Raw genomic sequence first — 14,212 nt, forward strand, 5'->3', positions numbered from 1 at the left:
TTGAATATTATGTTCAAGGAAACAATCACTTATAACATTACAGTTGTTTTTGATCACAAATCCTGTTGCACAAATAGCTTGTATGCTTCCAGTTCCTTCTGTTATCTCTGGATCATGGACATATTTCAGCCTCGCATTATTTTTATCAAACACATGCTGGACTTTTACTCTTGTGTTTAAGATTTGTCAAAGCTCACCATGAAGCATGATCCCTTGTGGATGTTTCAGACCATGTTGTGTTTGACCAAACTCTGGGTCATTTTCAACTGAAGCTAAATATTAAGTAAAGTTTTTGACCGATCTGTATGATTTGATTGAATTTGACTTTGTGAGGTGCCTTGAGATGACATGTGTTGCGCTATATAAATACAATTTAATTGAATTGTAAATGTAGGAGTAGGAGTAAAAGTAGGAGAGCAACTAAATCAGACTAAGGATAATCACAGGAACTTCGTCCAGTTTTTGAGCCATCTGAGAGATATTGTCACATTTGTTAAATTAATCCACTTTCTCAGTCCTTTATTGTAGGTGCTTGTTCTGACTGAAAAATTAACATGATTTCTTTCTATTGAATTTTAACTTGGCTGTTACATTGAAATTATAACAAACACATTTTTAGAGAAATACCATTTAAAACAACATATTTTTCAATCTAGTTTGTAATTTTTATTTTGATACCTGTATTTCTTTGTCTGTTCAATAATTTGATAATAAACATATTTCCATCTTAGTGTATTTGACTGTCAAATTAAGCTAGCCCTGAATGTTTCTCCTGGCCCAGCTGAGTTTCCGTACTTTAACTTCCTTCTCTATAGAGCAATAATTTTTACTGTGCTTATACTCCGTGTTTAGTGCCATGCCAAAGAAGTATTACCCGGTAAACGACACAATTTAACAGACTCTATACAGATTTAATTCAATATACCAGTGCACAGTGGTACATACTTATGTAGTGGATGAAAAGGTAAAAGGTGTATTATGCATTTGGTGAATGCATTGTGACATGGCAGCATCCCATGATGGGAAAGCAGGGGATACTTTTTCTCATGGATGGACAGGGAAGTTGGTAAGAGTTATCAGGAAGATGGATGGCGGTAAAAACAGAACAATCCTGGAAGAAAATCAGTCAGAGGCTGCTAAGGACTTGAGACTGGGACAGAGGTTCACATTCCACTTTAACGACTCAAAAAAAAAATAAAGAATAAAAAATATATATATAATATATATATATAATATATATATATATATATATATATATATATATATATATGAAGTAGGCGCTGTTATAAAATCGCTCAGCAGATAAAATACCAATACAATACATTGAAGTTGTGGTTGTAACATGAAAAGGTTTAAAAGCAACGTATGTGATGCTAAACCTGTTGACATCTTTAGAATATTGCATAAGAAAACTTGTCAAGCTGTTTTTTTTTTTCTCTCCCAACAGTGAGGACAGTTACACCGTGATAGACTACGCCCTGAGGGATCAGATCCAAGTGGGCACCAATCAGCCAGATGAGGTCCACATGTCACCTGTGAAAAGTCCCACCAGCATGCTGACCTCACGGCAGGTCGGCGCCAACCATCTCTTCAAGCTGTGTTTCCGTAGCAACCACTCCCGTGAAAAGGTGCCGATGATCCTCGGAACGGAGTTACAGTAAGTCCCTTTGTACCTTTGTTTCCCTTTGTCCTTCTTAATTACGCCGCTTGTTTTCCCGCATTTCAGTTGCAGATTTACAACCGTTGTCCCCAAGCAGCAGTGAATCATTTCTGCCTGTGGCATAATGCTACTCTTGCATGTTTATACTCGTTCCAGGCTCATATGCTTTAGGTGTGATATGCTGGCTACTGGTTTAGACAGCAGAGTGAATGTGAGTTTGTTCATATTGTGAATGGTTATCTGTGGGGAGCAAGCTCAGGTCAGATTCGTACTCCATTACCATCGTTATGTGTTGCAGTACGCCTTTTAACTCAAATAAAACTATTCTATTTACCTTTCTACTTTGTGCTCCATTTGAAGTGACAAGGCAAGGCAAGGCAACTTTATTTGAATAGCACATTTCAGTACAAAGACAATCCAAAGTACTTTACATGATATATAATATAATATATATAGGAAATATAGGAAAATAAAACAGAATAAAAGCAAGTTGGAATAAAATGTAAAAACAAAATAAAAAAATGGAAAAATAGGAACTAAAAGAAAATATTAAAAACAGTTGGACTACAAAGTTAAACTAATGCTGTTTCAGTAGAACAGTTTAACTAGAACAGTCAAAGGCAATCCTAAACAAATGTGTTTTTAATCTTGATTTAAAGGAAATCAGGCTTTAAGCCCTTTTACAGATTTCTGGACGTTTGTTTCAGATAAGTGGAGCATAAGAATTAAATACTGCTTCTCCATGTTTGGTTCTGGTTTTAGGTATGCAAACCAGGGTGGGGTTAGAAGACTTTAGTGGTATGGAGGGTTGATACACTGATAACAAGTCTGTGATGTATTTAGGTGCTAAGACATTCAGTGATTTATAGACTAAAATAAGGATTTTAATACAGGAAGCCAGTGTAAGGACTTTTGAACTGGGGTGATGTGCTCTACTTTCTTAGTCTTAGTGAGGACGCAGGCATCAGCGTTCTGGATCAGCTGCAGCTGTCTCATCCACTTTTTAGGCAGACCTGTGAAAACACCGTTGCCGTAATCAATTTGACTAAAAATAAACAGGAGTCACTCTTCTGTGACTTGGAAAATGACATGCATTATAGTTGTATACAGTCAAACTGTAAAAAAATAAAATAAAATAAAATAAAAACACTGTGCTATATAATTGTCATTTGTTTTAATTTATTTTCATTTCGTAGTCGTTTAGAATAAAGTTGTCAACTCCCTTTTAACTGGCAACCTGTGGAGCCTATAGCCATGCAGCAGACCTAAAAACTGCCTTTAAGCCGTTAGTTATATTTAAATGTCCCCTCTGTAACGTTGTCTCTCCTCATTCGGCAAATAAGGTGTAAAGTGAGGATGTTCAGATTACGTAGCCCAAACAAAGGAAGGAGATCTGCTATACATCGGCACTCATATTCATTCACATGCATGGATGCACAAACACACAACGCTGTGCACTGTAATCATCTGTTGTGGTTCAAACCTTTGTTGGGGTGTTTTCTCAAGCATGAGGCCAGTTCCTCCCCACTCTTCTGTAGGTTGAGAACCTCCCTCCATGTTCTGACCACAGCGGTTGAAAATTTCCACTACAGAACAAGTTCCGTGAGGGAAAATTCATTGAACAGAGCATTTTTAAATGTTTCTGAAGCCTCTCTTTTTAGCTCTTACCTGAAACCAAACGGTGTTGAATCTTTGAACGCTTCAGGGTTCTGAAGCCTTTGCCTCTTTCATTGAGCGAGAGGTAGCGTTAAGACAGGGCAGGTTGGGAGTCCATCATAGGGGAACAAGGAGACAAGGACAAACTACGTAACAATCTATAAACAACCTCACTCTGAAGTGTTATTCAGAGATCAATTGACTTAACATGCATATTTATGGACTGTAGGAGAAAGCCGGAGAAAACACATACATGCGCAGGGGAGAAACTTGCAGAGAGACCCCTGGGCCTTCTTTCTGCAAGGCAACAATGCTAACAACCGTGACAACTTGCCCTCTTTATTATCATTATATGAGGGAGTCCTTCTGACTGCTCCCTTATTCAGGGGTCACTACAGCAAGTCATTTCCGCTTGCACACAGACTTAGCCTATAGTTTTTCCACCGGATGCCCTTCCTGACCCAACCGGGACTCAAACCCGGGTCTCCCGTATTAAACAGGTGGAGTTACCCCACCACAGAGATACTCTTTATCATTTTTTTAATATCAAGCTTTCCGAATCATCCCAATTGAAGGTATTCAAGAGGTACAAGTGATTTTTTTTTGTCACTGTTCTGCTATACTTTGTAAAATAAACCAGTCGGGACCAAATTGAATTATCATTTTACATTATCATTTTCGATGAATCTTCTCTACCCATATTTTGTTTCTTGGTTGCCATTACAGTTGTTAGTTTTTGAAACACATTACATTTTACTCCAAAGAAAACATGAAGCTATACAGGTACTGGTTTGTGTCTGGGACATCAGCTAAATGTCACTTCCTGCCCAATTGTCTTCTCTGCTGCATAAGTTGCTGTGGAAAACCCCAAGCTCTCCTCCTTTGGGCGCATTCAGAGCAGTTGGCTACAAATGTAATGTTGTGCGTCGCACAGCCTTTTACTCCCTGAAATCCTGAATGAGCCGAGAAGAACCGGTGGGGAGAGCCTGGCAACTGTCCCGCGTTATAGTGGTAACTAGTCTTTGTTTAAGCTGTTGTTTAGCAACAGACTGCAGCTAAGCTGGCTGTTTCCCACGGCTATGCCCCCACCCACTTTCTGCTCCTTTACTGATCCTGATCCTTCGACACATTGCCCAGAGTCTCTGTGCCTCTTCTTTTACAACGAGGACTGTGTGAGCTCTTTGTTTTTTTGACAATCATGCGGTCGTCCAAGTTTAGTAGAAATCGCACAACATGATGTCTTGTCTCAGCAGACTGTTTGGGAGTTAAATGAAGGAGGCTGAACAATTAAGCTATAGTTATAAGACACCACTGTCACAAAACGTTTTAATTGCTCCATACATAAATGGGAAATTGAATGTAAAAAAACCTCCCAGGTTCTCTTTAGTACCGGATACTAATCTGGGCAAATACTGAGTACAGTAGGCTGTCTTTTCCGTTTTTTCCTAATTGGCTAAAATGTGTAAAATGTGCCCCTTAAACCTTTTACAAATAAAGGATAACAAATTGTTTTTACAACATTTAATAAATGTGGTGTATTTATTATATACTACCATTTTCAATATTTTTTTAAATTATTTTAGTTTTTCTGTAATTTTCCTGTCAGATGTACAGCACTAGCAATACTAAATCCGGTTGGGGTGAACATTATCCACACCCCTAGTAAATTCAGGTTTAAATAACCCTTTAATTTTACCAAGATGTTTCTATTGACTCAAAATGATATTAAGGTTTTGAAGTAGCTCAGATATTTTACATTGTTTTATTATCTTTTCAGAGATATCTGCATTGTTTACAATGAAAAACAAACATAATGGTTTAACATAAATTTAAAATCTGAATCAAACAGGGGTATGAATCATTTTATGCTAAACTGTAACATTCGGCTTTTATATTTTTACTTGCTTTATTTTTCTTTCACACAAGCCCCATTGGAAGACATGTTGTACATATTATTTTAGAGCTCATTTCCTGTAAAAATTCTACAAGGATTTGATGAGTCCTTATGAGCTTACGGTAAAGTAATTATTCAAATGAAAAGTTTTCAGCTGAAGTTTTTTGAAACGATTGGGTCCTTATCAGGTCAATGCATTGGGCCAATCAAACCAGAGTATTGATAGACTTGCAACTAACCTTCCTATAAATAATATGCAATGTAGAACTGTTGAAGCACAACATTATTATGTGGCACATTAGGGAGCTAGTTTAAAAAGAAACAATTAATTATTGTAAAGCTGTTTTTTAATTAGTATTTAATTTAATTTAGTATTGGAGCATTGAAAACGGTGTTTAACTGCGCCAGTCTTGTGAAGGATACAGGGCAAAGATCACAAAAATGAAGGTCTGTGCAGGATTTCCTCATCAATGAGTGCAAATTTTTGTATCTACTTGCTTGCAAAAGAAATGCAGCTGTTATATACTAAGTTCAGCTAATACACAGAGAAATAAAACCTTAATGCTTCATGATTACAAAGTATAAAAGACCCTAACAATAAAAAAATTCCACCAGTGTCCTTGTAGTAAGTTTCCTTTAGCCACTGACCTAAAGTCCAACAAATGTTAAGAGTTCCTGAGTGAAATTCCTCTCATTCTGACTTTAAGTGAGTCTGTTTTTCTTTTGGAAATAATAGTGTGGAAATATTTGTTTTCCCCACATGACAGTTTTTTTTTTTGCTTTTATTCCAATTCACTGACACGAGGCAAGTTATCCTACCTGTATTCAGTGTTGAATAACTTTATATATATAGAGAGAGAGATGTATAGATATATCTCTCTATATATATATATATCAGAGTGAGCTTTGATCTTGATGGTGGTGTAATGCATCAGGAATGTCAGCTGTTTAGAGATGGTTCACAGGGCTGTGTGAACTTCTATTTTCTCCCGTTTTTTTGTGTTCTCTATTTTCCGCATGTCTTTCTGTTCTGTGTTTGCATGCTAGGACACATTCCCCATGACCTGGTTGCTGTGTCCAGTGTTCAGAATCAGTGAATAGTGCTCATCTATTAGTGGAACAGAGCGCCTACAGAAGTCTGCAGGAAAACAGAACTGCTAGTCAGATACTCAGCTGTAGCAGAAAGCGGCACAGAGATTATATAATAGCTCTGACCAGAAATGGGAGTCTGTGCTTCTGTTCTACACACGCCGTTGTTTTGGATGTTTTTTCTCTCCTCCTCCTCCCCCCCGTCTCCTCTGTCTGCTTTCGTTTATGTGATAATGTGAAAGTTGTTGATGGGAAGTGTGATGTGGAAGTTGCTGAGAATTGTTTGATATTCCTTTGGAATTTCCCTAACTGCAAAAATAGGCCATGTGTTTGTCTGAGTAGTAAATACAAAAGGCAATACACTATTACAGATGTGTTCTATTTTGCAACTTTTTTTTCCAGATAAACACATTTTTAGATCAGACAATTATAACCAATGCAAAAAAAAAAAACAAAAAAAAACAAGTTTACAAATTCGGATTTCATTTTTTAAAGGAACACAGCTATCCAAACTACTCCGGACCTATGTGGATAAATAATTCCAGACATCACACTACCGTGTTTGACTCTGGAGGTTTAGTTTTACGCTTTATGTAATGATATGGTCTTGGGTTCGAATCCTGGGCTGGAGTCCTTCTACTTAGTATTTGCATGGTCTACCGATGCATGCATGGGTTCTCTCTAGGTACATAACCCCCCGAAGAATAAGTGTAAACCTTTCAAATAGTCCCATTTCTCTCTTTGTAGTCCACAGAATATCCATACATTTAAAGGATTATCAAGATTTTGGTAAATGTGTGACAAGGTTTGGTGTTTTTTTTTTGTTTTTTTTTCTTGTTTTGGTCGGCAGTGGTTTTGTGGATAATCAGTGAATTATTTTTTTTTAAAAAGGAGGGATGATTCTTTCTTTTCAAATAGCGAACACATTTATTTTAATAGTTTTTTTCCCCTTTTACATATTAACTCATTATTTGTCAGCTGTTGGGGTTTACTCAGGTGAACTTTGTCCGATATTAAAAACCAAGTGTCACAAATAAGTAAAAGAGAGATTAAATCTGTAGGAACAAACACTTTTGAATGCCCTGGAGCGACGTGCTGGAGGCTGAAACAGCCGAGGCATTTTGCTGAGAGTAAACAAACTGGAAGAAAAATGGAGTTGTGAGATAAGGCAGAGAAGAAAATCCAAAGGTCTGGGTGGTGATTTTTAAGTCATCAGACAAAGGAAGGTCAGAAAAAGACTGTCATTACTCTTTATCCGCTTGTGTGAAAGAGGTTTCACAATCCACCGGCGAGACTCTTCTTTTCAGAGGTGAAACATGAACCTTCACAATGGATTTATGAATCTTGGCATTCCTTTCTTCTGCAGGATGAATAGCCGAAGCCGGAGGAAGTCTCACTACAGTGAATAGATGGTGATTCTGTACAGGCTTTCAGTCAATGAGAGGGGAAAGGGGCAAGCACCTGCTGTCCATACCTCACAAGTCTCACATACGTGCCCTCTGCTGATGCCTGCGCTTACATTTGTTGGCTGTTTCAGCTGTTTTGTGTAAGAGATCAAACTGTCATGACACTTATTTTACGCGCACATGCATGTGACTGTTGGCACCGTGGGCCCAGCTGTCAAGTAAAACAAACAGCTGTCTTAGCCACAGAGGAGCTCTGAATGGGAATGAACAGCCAGGCAATGAAATTCACCAAGAAACACATGAAGTTTGGCTTCTCATTATTTATGGAAAAATTGGATTTAAAGGGTATAGTGTGGCATTTTTTTAATATGGCTCAGTTACATTATCAGAAACGGTTTCATTGCCCGAAGGAGACATATATATACTGAAGTGAGCTTGTAGAAAAGTGAAAAAAATTACAGAACGGTAGAAGGCTAACTGTTTGTCAGCTGAATTTAGCAAACTGCTATACTTTTCTTTTGTTTTTCACAACAAAGGATATTTACATGCAGACATATTTATCTTTCTAACGAACATAGATTAAAAATATGTTCAAACCATCTATTAGCCAGCTGACCAGCAGTGCACAACAGCAGCAGCAGATGTGTCTGGCCTCTTATTGAAAAGACGGCAGGGTAGTATGACGGAGGGTTTTAGCAGTTTTAAACTAACTTTAAAACACTGTAGAACTTAAGGCTGGTAATCTGTTAATGTCAGTATCTGACAGTGACTCGTTTACACTTACAAAGCAAAAGTAGGCAAGATGTATTGCAATGTAATGCGTAATACCTCCAACAATACAAAAAAACGTTGCAATTTATCTCAGCCTAATTTAAAATAAGATACACATTTTCTTATTGGACACAAACTCAAAATGAAACTGTTTTTTTTTTTTTTTGTGAACAATAACACAAAATAGGTCCTAAGGTTGCAATTTAAATCCAAAGGTTAGACTGCAATATAATGATTATTGCTGTGTGGGGAGTGCAAATGTGCGAAGAGATGCGCTGATAAAAGTCTCTGATGTTTTTATTGTGGATTACCGAAGTATGACGTGCTGCTCGTTTACTGCCTGTGTGACCTGAAAAGTATCACTCAGCGGGAATGCACTAATGAGGTCTGACTCATTGGTACCGTCCGGTGGCATCCGTTTGAGACGTGTGAGGGACAAGCCACGCAGCCACCGTTATACCATTGCCCATGTTTGCAGGCCACTGACACAGAGTCATGGAGGGTCCCCCATAAACCCACTGGGTTTCATTTTCCAACAAACCTGTGCTTCTTTATCGCTCCCTTCATCTCTCTCTCTCTCTCTCTCTTACGCGGTCTGATTTCTGTGGAGCAGGTGAGATGATATCTGGTTTCACAGAATCCGACCTGTGCAACTCAGCCTACTTTGTTTCCCATGAAACGCACACAAGGGAGAGGAAGACAGCAAAAGCAGGTCTGTCCTCTACTGAGAATCAACCCTTTGTGCTTGTCTTTTTTTTCTCTCTCTCTCTCTTACTCTCAGCACTCTCACTGAGGACAGAAAGGAAGGAGGGAGGGAGGGGAAAACTTGCCAGGGAACAACCACATCTGTTTTCTTCAAATATCTGTAGACATAATAATAACGATTCTCTGGCAGTAAAACGGTGCATCACCTGCAACCAGGAGATGTTTTGACGGTTTCTCGAAGTGCCAACGCTTTAACGAAGTGTTCTTTGGTTGTTTAGGAGTGAACGAGCACGGTGGATCAGTTCTCTGGGCCAGAATGACAACGATAAGAGAAGACATGACAGAACCAGTAAGCTGACACAAACATATCTCTCTCTCTCTCTAAGCTTATTGCACCCCCTTGTGGCTTTTAGCGAAACTACTTCTAAACGTTAATGGCATTTTGAAACCAGTGAGATCTGGAGGGAGTTGTGCCAATGTTGTATTTCTTTTCCAGATGTCATCCAGGTTGAGGTGATCAGAACCTACACAGCTAAGCAGCCGGATGAGCTGTCTCTGCAGGTGGCTGATGTGGTGTTGGTCTGCCAACACGTGGACGGTGCGTTGCATCTCACTTTCTCAAATTCACCCTCCACCCCCACTCAAACATTTTTTTTTAACAGGTTCACCTCAGCAAATTACGGCATCATTGAAAAGTTCATTTGTTTCAGTGAATCGAATCAAGGTGGAGCTCATCTATATAACTTCATTATACGTTGAGTGAAATATTTTAGGTACTTTTTTTTCTATTAATTTTAATATTTAAGGCTTACAGCAAATGAAAACATCCCAGAAAAGTAAATATTACCCAAGCCTTATTTTAAAAAAAAAGTTATAGATGTCTCATGGTTTCCACAGTTATTAGGATGACTGTTGACTTGATAAGATTATATCGTGATACATATTGATATTGAATTATTGGCCACCACTAATATGCATATGTTTTCACGTGTTACAAGCCATAGTCAGCAAAACTGACAGAAAATATATAATTTGACGTAAAGAATCTATAAACGAGTTTACAGCACTAAATTAACTTCTCAATGATGTAACTTATTGTGCTGCACCACTATTCCTCCCATTTTTCACATTCTTACCTCTGCTTCCTTTTATCACACTCATTCGGTCTCCTCTGCGTTTTACTACCAGTCCCTTTCACATAATGGACATGATGTGTTTGAAGTTCCCCCCATCTAGTCAAAAGCCTGCAAGTTAATTGTAGTTTTGGTGACCATAGCAACCAGCCTTACCTGTGAAAGAACAGACATCAAAAACAATTGCGCCACATAAGCAAGAGGCACGATGCGGTGCACAAATCATAGTAACGTTCAACCCGGGTTTTCGTCCCCCAGGCTGGTACGAAGGCGAGCGGCTGCGCGACGGAGAGAGCGGGTGGTTTCCCGAGGAGTGTGCCAAAAAGATCACGTGCCAGGCCACCATCGAGCGCAACATGCAGAGGATGGATCGACTGCAGGGGCTGGAGACGAACGTGTGACGGGACCATGAGCCCCGGGAGGGAGGCTGACGGACTCTCTGGCTGCACTTTTTGAGCACTGAAATAATGTGTTCAGCCACAGAGCTCCCGTTCAGTGTTTACTAAACACTGAGCACCTGTCTGAGCTTCATCCCATTTAGCTGCAACACCGGAGGAAAAACAGATTCCTTTAATTAGTGATCGCTCCCTGAGTGGGCGGGGTGGCCTGACAGTGGGATATGTCACACTGATTAATTCTTTTGCTGGTTGAGGAAAACTTCACACCCACCACAGCTAAAGCAGCTGCTTTCAACACCCTGCAACGCAACAACTGTAGCTGATAAATTTATAAATGTTTTTTTTTTTTTTTTTTTTTTGTAAATGGTGTGCAGAGTAATGAGCACAGTCCTGCTGTGGGAGGTAAAGCAAACCAATTAGAGGGAATCCGACAGCAGCCCGCGCTCTGTTAACGAGGCTCTGGCCGGGCGATAAAAGGCTTCGCCGGTAACAATGTGACTATGAACAGCGTTCTACAAGCTGCAAGCGTGTTTACAGTGTACAAACTCCACACGACTGTTTCAGCAACAGCCAGGCAGAAGATTAAATCAAATCCATATGTAAATATAGCTGTAAATACTCATAACTGATTATAAACGGGCACAAATTACAGCCAAGAGGGAAGAGTGATCCATTATGGCATCAAGCTGAGGAGAAGGGCCAAGTATCCGCACTCCAACTTGCTGTTTGTCAGCGGTTAATGTCACCCTCATGAATCAGACTGTACATTTATGTCTCAAGCACCATTATTCTCCCCATCAATTCTGCAGTTTCGACAGCAAGAAATATCACACTTGATGCAAGCCAGAAGTGGCAGTGTATAAATAATACCATGTGTGTACTTTTTTATTTTTTTTTATAAATGCATGTGACGTTAAAGAAATCGTGCATCTGCCGTTTGTGAGGTCAGACCCCTGCCTGGCTCTGCTTTTAATGTGATTGTCCAGTGTGAGTCATTTTAGCGTTGCCTGGCTAAAGGAAAAAAAAAAAAAAATGGGCTGGCCAGAGGACGGCAGTAACACAATCCATCAAGCCAAGAGCTCCGGACTTAACAGTGACGATGGCCACAAACTGAGGTTTGGTGGCTACAACGGACAAAGACCTCCTAATGGGCACACGACTTTGGACCGTCTGCTTTATGTTTGCACTCGGGAAACGGATCCTCCAGTTGATCTATGACCTTTTGCTACCATTTTCTCCTTTTTTTTAACTATTGTAAATACTTTTTGCACATGTAAATATGTAAAAATGTAACACTTGTGTTTTCCTAAATATAAATTTATATTGGAAAAAAAACAACTAAACTTTTTAATTAGTCTCGGTTAATAAAAGTTTCATTGCTTTCTGCCTTGTATTCTGAGTGATTGTTTTATGCAGATTATAGACAATAATTTAACTTTTGCAGTGAGGAGTGGATGTAAATCTTTTTCACTACAATGATATCAAGGAGATAAATCAGATGTTCTTGCAAACTTTACAGATAATTCAAATTAGAATGCCACTGAAAATGACATTTTAGTAATTCAAAATGTGAAAGATTTAAATACTAAGGGATAGATTTCAAGAATCTGTAAATTATGATTAATTTTAAAGATATGTACATATTATCAAGTGAAGAAATCTGGTTGGCTAAATTATGAGGAATACTTCAGGGATGACTGGTCCAGCACACGGTGACTGCAGTCCTTCACAAAGAGGGTAAGCCACAAAAGGTCACTATTAAAAAATGTCATGGTACTATATGCAAGCACATGGATGTAAAGGATGGTGGAAGGATAAAGAATGGTGAAAAAAAAGCACAAGCAACGGGAATCTCTACTGATTGCATATCAAAGCCCATAAAAGAGTTTGTGAGATTCACCAGCAGTGAACTACTACTGGAGATCAAGCTTCAAGAGCCTGTAGACACACAGGCGTCAAAGAAACTGGCTACCATTGTAGCATTTCTTCTATTAAGCCACTCCTGAACAACAAAGAAAAAAAACAATGCCAAAAGCAGAATAAAAAGACAAAGCAGGGGACTGTTGATCAGTGTTCTAAAGTTCTAATTTCAGGGGAAAAAAGTAATTATATGGAATCTGGAAACAAATGTCCCAGAGTTGGCAAAAAAGTGGAGCGTCACAGGGAACTTTCCACAGTCAGTGATGATTTTTTTTTTTTTTTTTTAGATCGACCGTTGTTACTCCATCTCTTTCTCAAGACCAAAGTCTTACGGTGTAGTGGTCTCAAACTCCAGTCCCCGAAGGTCGGTGTCCTGAAACTTTTAGATGCATCTCTGCTTTGCCAATATCCTAACATTTTGAGTCAGATGTTAAAGCTCTGTAGAGCTTGACTGTACCTTAGTGAGGCAATTTGGCCGTTTAATTCAGGACACGGGTCACATCTAAAGGTTGCAGGACATACACAGTAGGCTGAAAGTTCTGTATGAAAAACTGTTTTTTTTTGTTTTTGTTTTTTTTTACAAGCAATAAGTCATAATCCTTCAAACGAATTGAAATAGTCAACTGTGTATTGAATCACTGTTTTACTTGAATTGCTTAAGTCAATCAACTTGATGATCCTTTAATTTATGGAGATGCTTCTTCTCCATTCAGTGGACAGTTATGATCTCCATGCTTCTGGGTAATGTTTATTATGCAGCTCACAGGGCCGTATAAGCTGCAGTCATTATAAGTAGTTTACTGTACAAGCAGTTATGTGACATTGCTTGAAAAGAGATGGCATTTTTTCAAAATGTAAAATCCAGAAATAAAAAAAAAAGGATACATAAAGAGAGGTTGGTCCTTGAAGAATATTAAATGGTCAAAATAGACAGAAAAGTAAGACTCATTCCTGTGAAGAACATTTTCATTTTTTTCAGCACTCTAGCCTTCTATGTTTGGCCTTCAGCGGCATCTAGGGAGCACTAAGGTTCAAACCAAGCAGAAGCATCGGGGAGGCCAGCTGTCGATCATAAATATTCCAACAAACTCATGTCTGAAGGTGCAGTCAGTCATCGCAAAGGCTCCTCTCTTCATTGCCAGCCAAACGGCCAGCCGCTTTTAATCATCGTCATCGTCGTCGTCCTCATTGAAGTAAACCTGCCTCCCTCGCGGGGCAGAGGCCCACGTCCTGCCGTCGTCCTTGCTGTTGCCTGCAGGCCTTTCCTGGGTGGTGATAAGGTCTATGATGGCTGTGATGACAGCGCAGTCTTTGGATTGGCGGTTATTCCAGTCCACAGGAGCCGGGTTACTGATTTTCTCTTCTAACAGCGAATCCAGCTCTTTCTTCAAACTCTACAGAACACAAAACAAAACTGGTAAAAAAAAATACATCACACACACTGGGGTAACGGGATTACTGATTGGATAAAGCACATTGTGTCACTTCCTGTTTTTTACTGTTCCACTCATTGGATCTGTTTGGTGTTTCAGACTCTTGATTTGATCTGAATTCTCTTTACTGTAACATCTCAGAGGTAT

General features: G+C 39.1%; 2 protein-coding genes across 3 annotated transcripts in view; one reads left to right on the forward strand and one right to left on the reverse strand.

Moving 5' to 3' along the window:
* LOC105932592 (rho guanine nucleotide exchange factor 26) overlaps positions 1 to 12,098 on the forward strand; it is a 34,454-nt gene extending 22,356 nt beyond the window's left edge. The window contains exons 12-15 of the mRNA XM_012871819.3: positions 1,448 to 1,657; positions 9,460 to 9,530; positions 9,678 to 9,779; positions 10,573 to 12,098. Coding sequence (XP_012727273.2) covers positions 1,448 to 1,657; positions 9,460 to 9,530; positions 9,678 to 9,779; positions 10,573 to 10,715 — 526 coding nt within the window. The 3' untranslated portion in view covers positions 10,716 to 12,098. The remainder of the gene's footprint in view (positions 1 to 1,447; positions 1,658 to 9,459; positions 9,531 to 9,677; positions 9,780 to 10,572) is intronic.
* Positions 12,099 to 13,260: 1,162 nt separating this feature from the next.
* Positions 13,261 to 14,212, reverse strand: part of dhx36 (DEAH (Asp-Glu-Ala-His) box polypeptide 36) — a 46,130-nt gene continuing 45,178 nt past the window's right edge. For both annotated transcript variants that reach the window (XM_036149482.1, XM_036149483.1), the window contains exon 27: positions 13,261 to 14,026. In XM_036149482.1, the coding sequence (XP_036005375.1) occupies positions 13,793 to 14,026 (234 nt within the window). In that variant the 3' untranslated portion in view covers positions 13,261 to 13,792. The remainder of the gene's footprint in view (positions 14,027 to 14,212) is intronic.

The sequence above is a fragment of the Fundulus heteroclitus genome, chromosome 18 (genome assembly GCF_011125445.2).
Source record: "Fundulus heteroclitus isolate FHET01 chromosome 18, MU-UCD_Fhet_4.1, whole genome shotgun sequence".
NCBI classification, from domain to species: Eukaryota; Metazoa; Chordata; class Actinopteri; order Cyprinodontiformes; family Fundulidae; genus Fundulus; species Fundulus heteroclitus.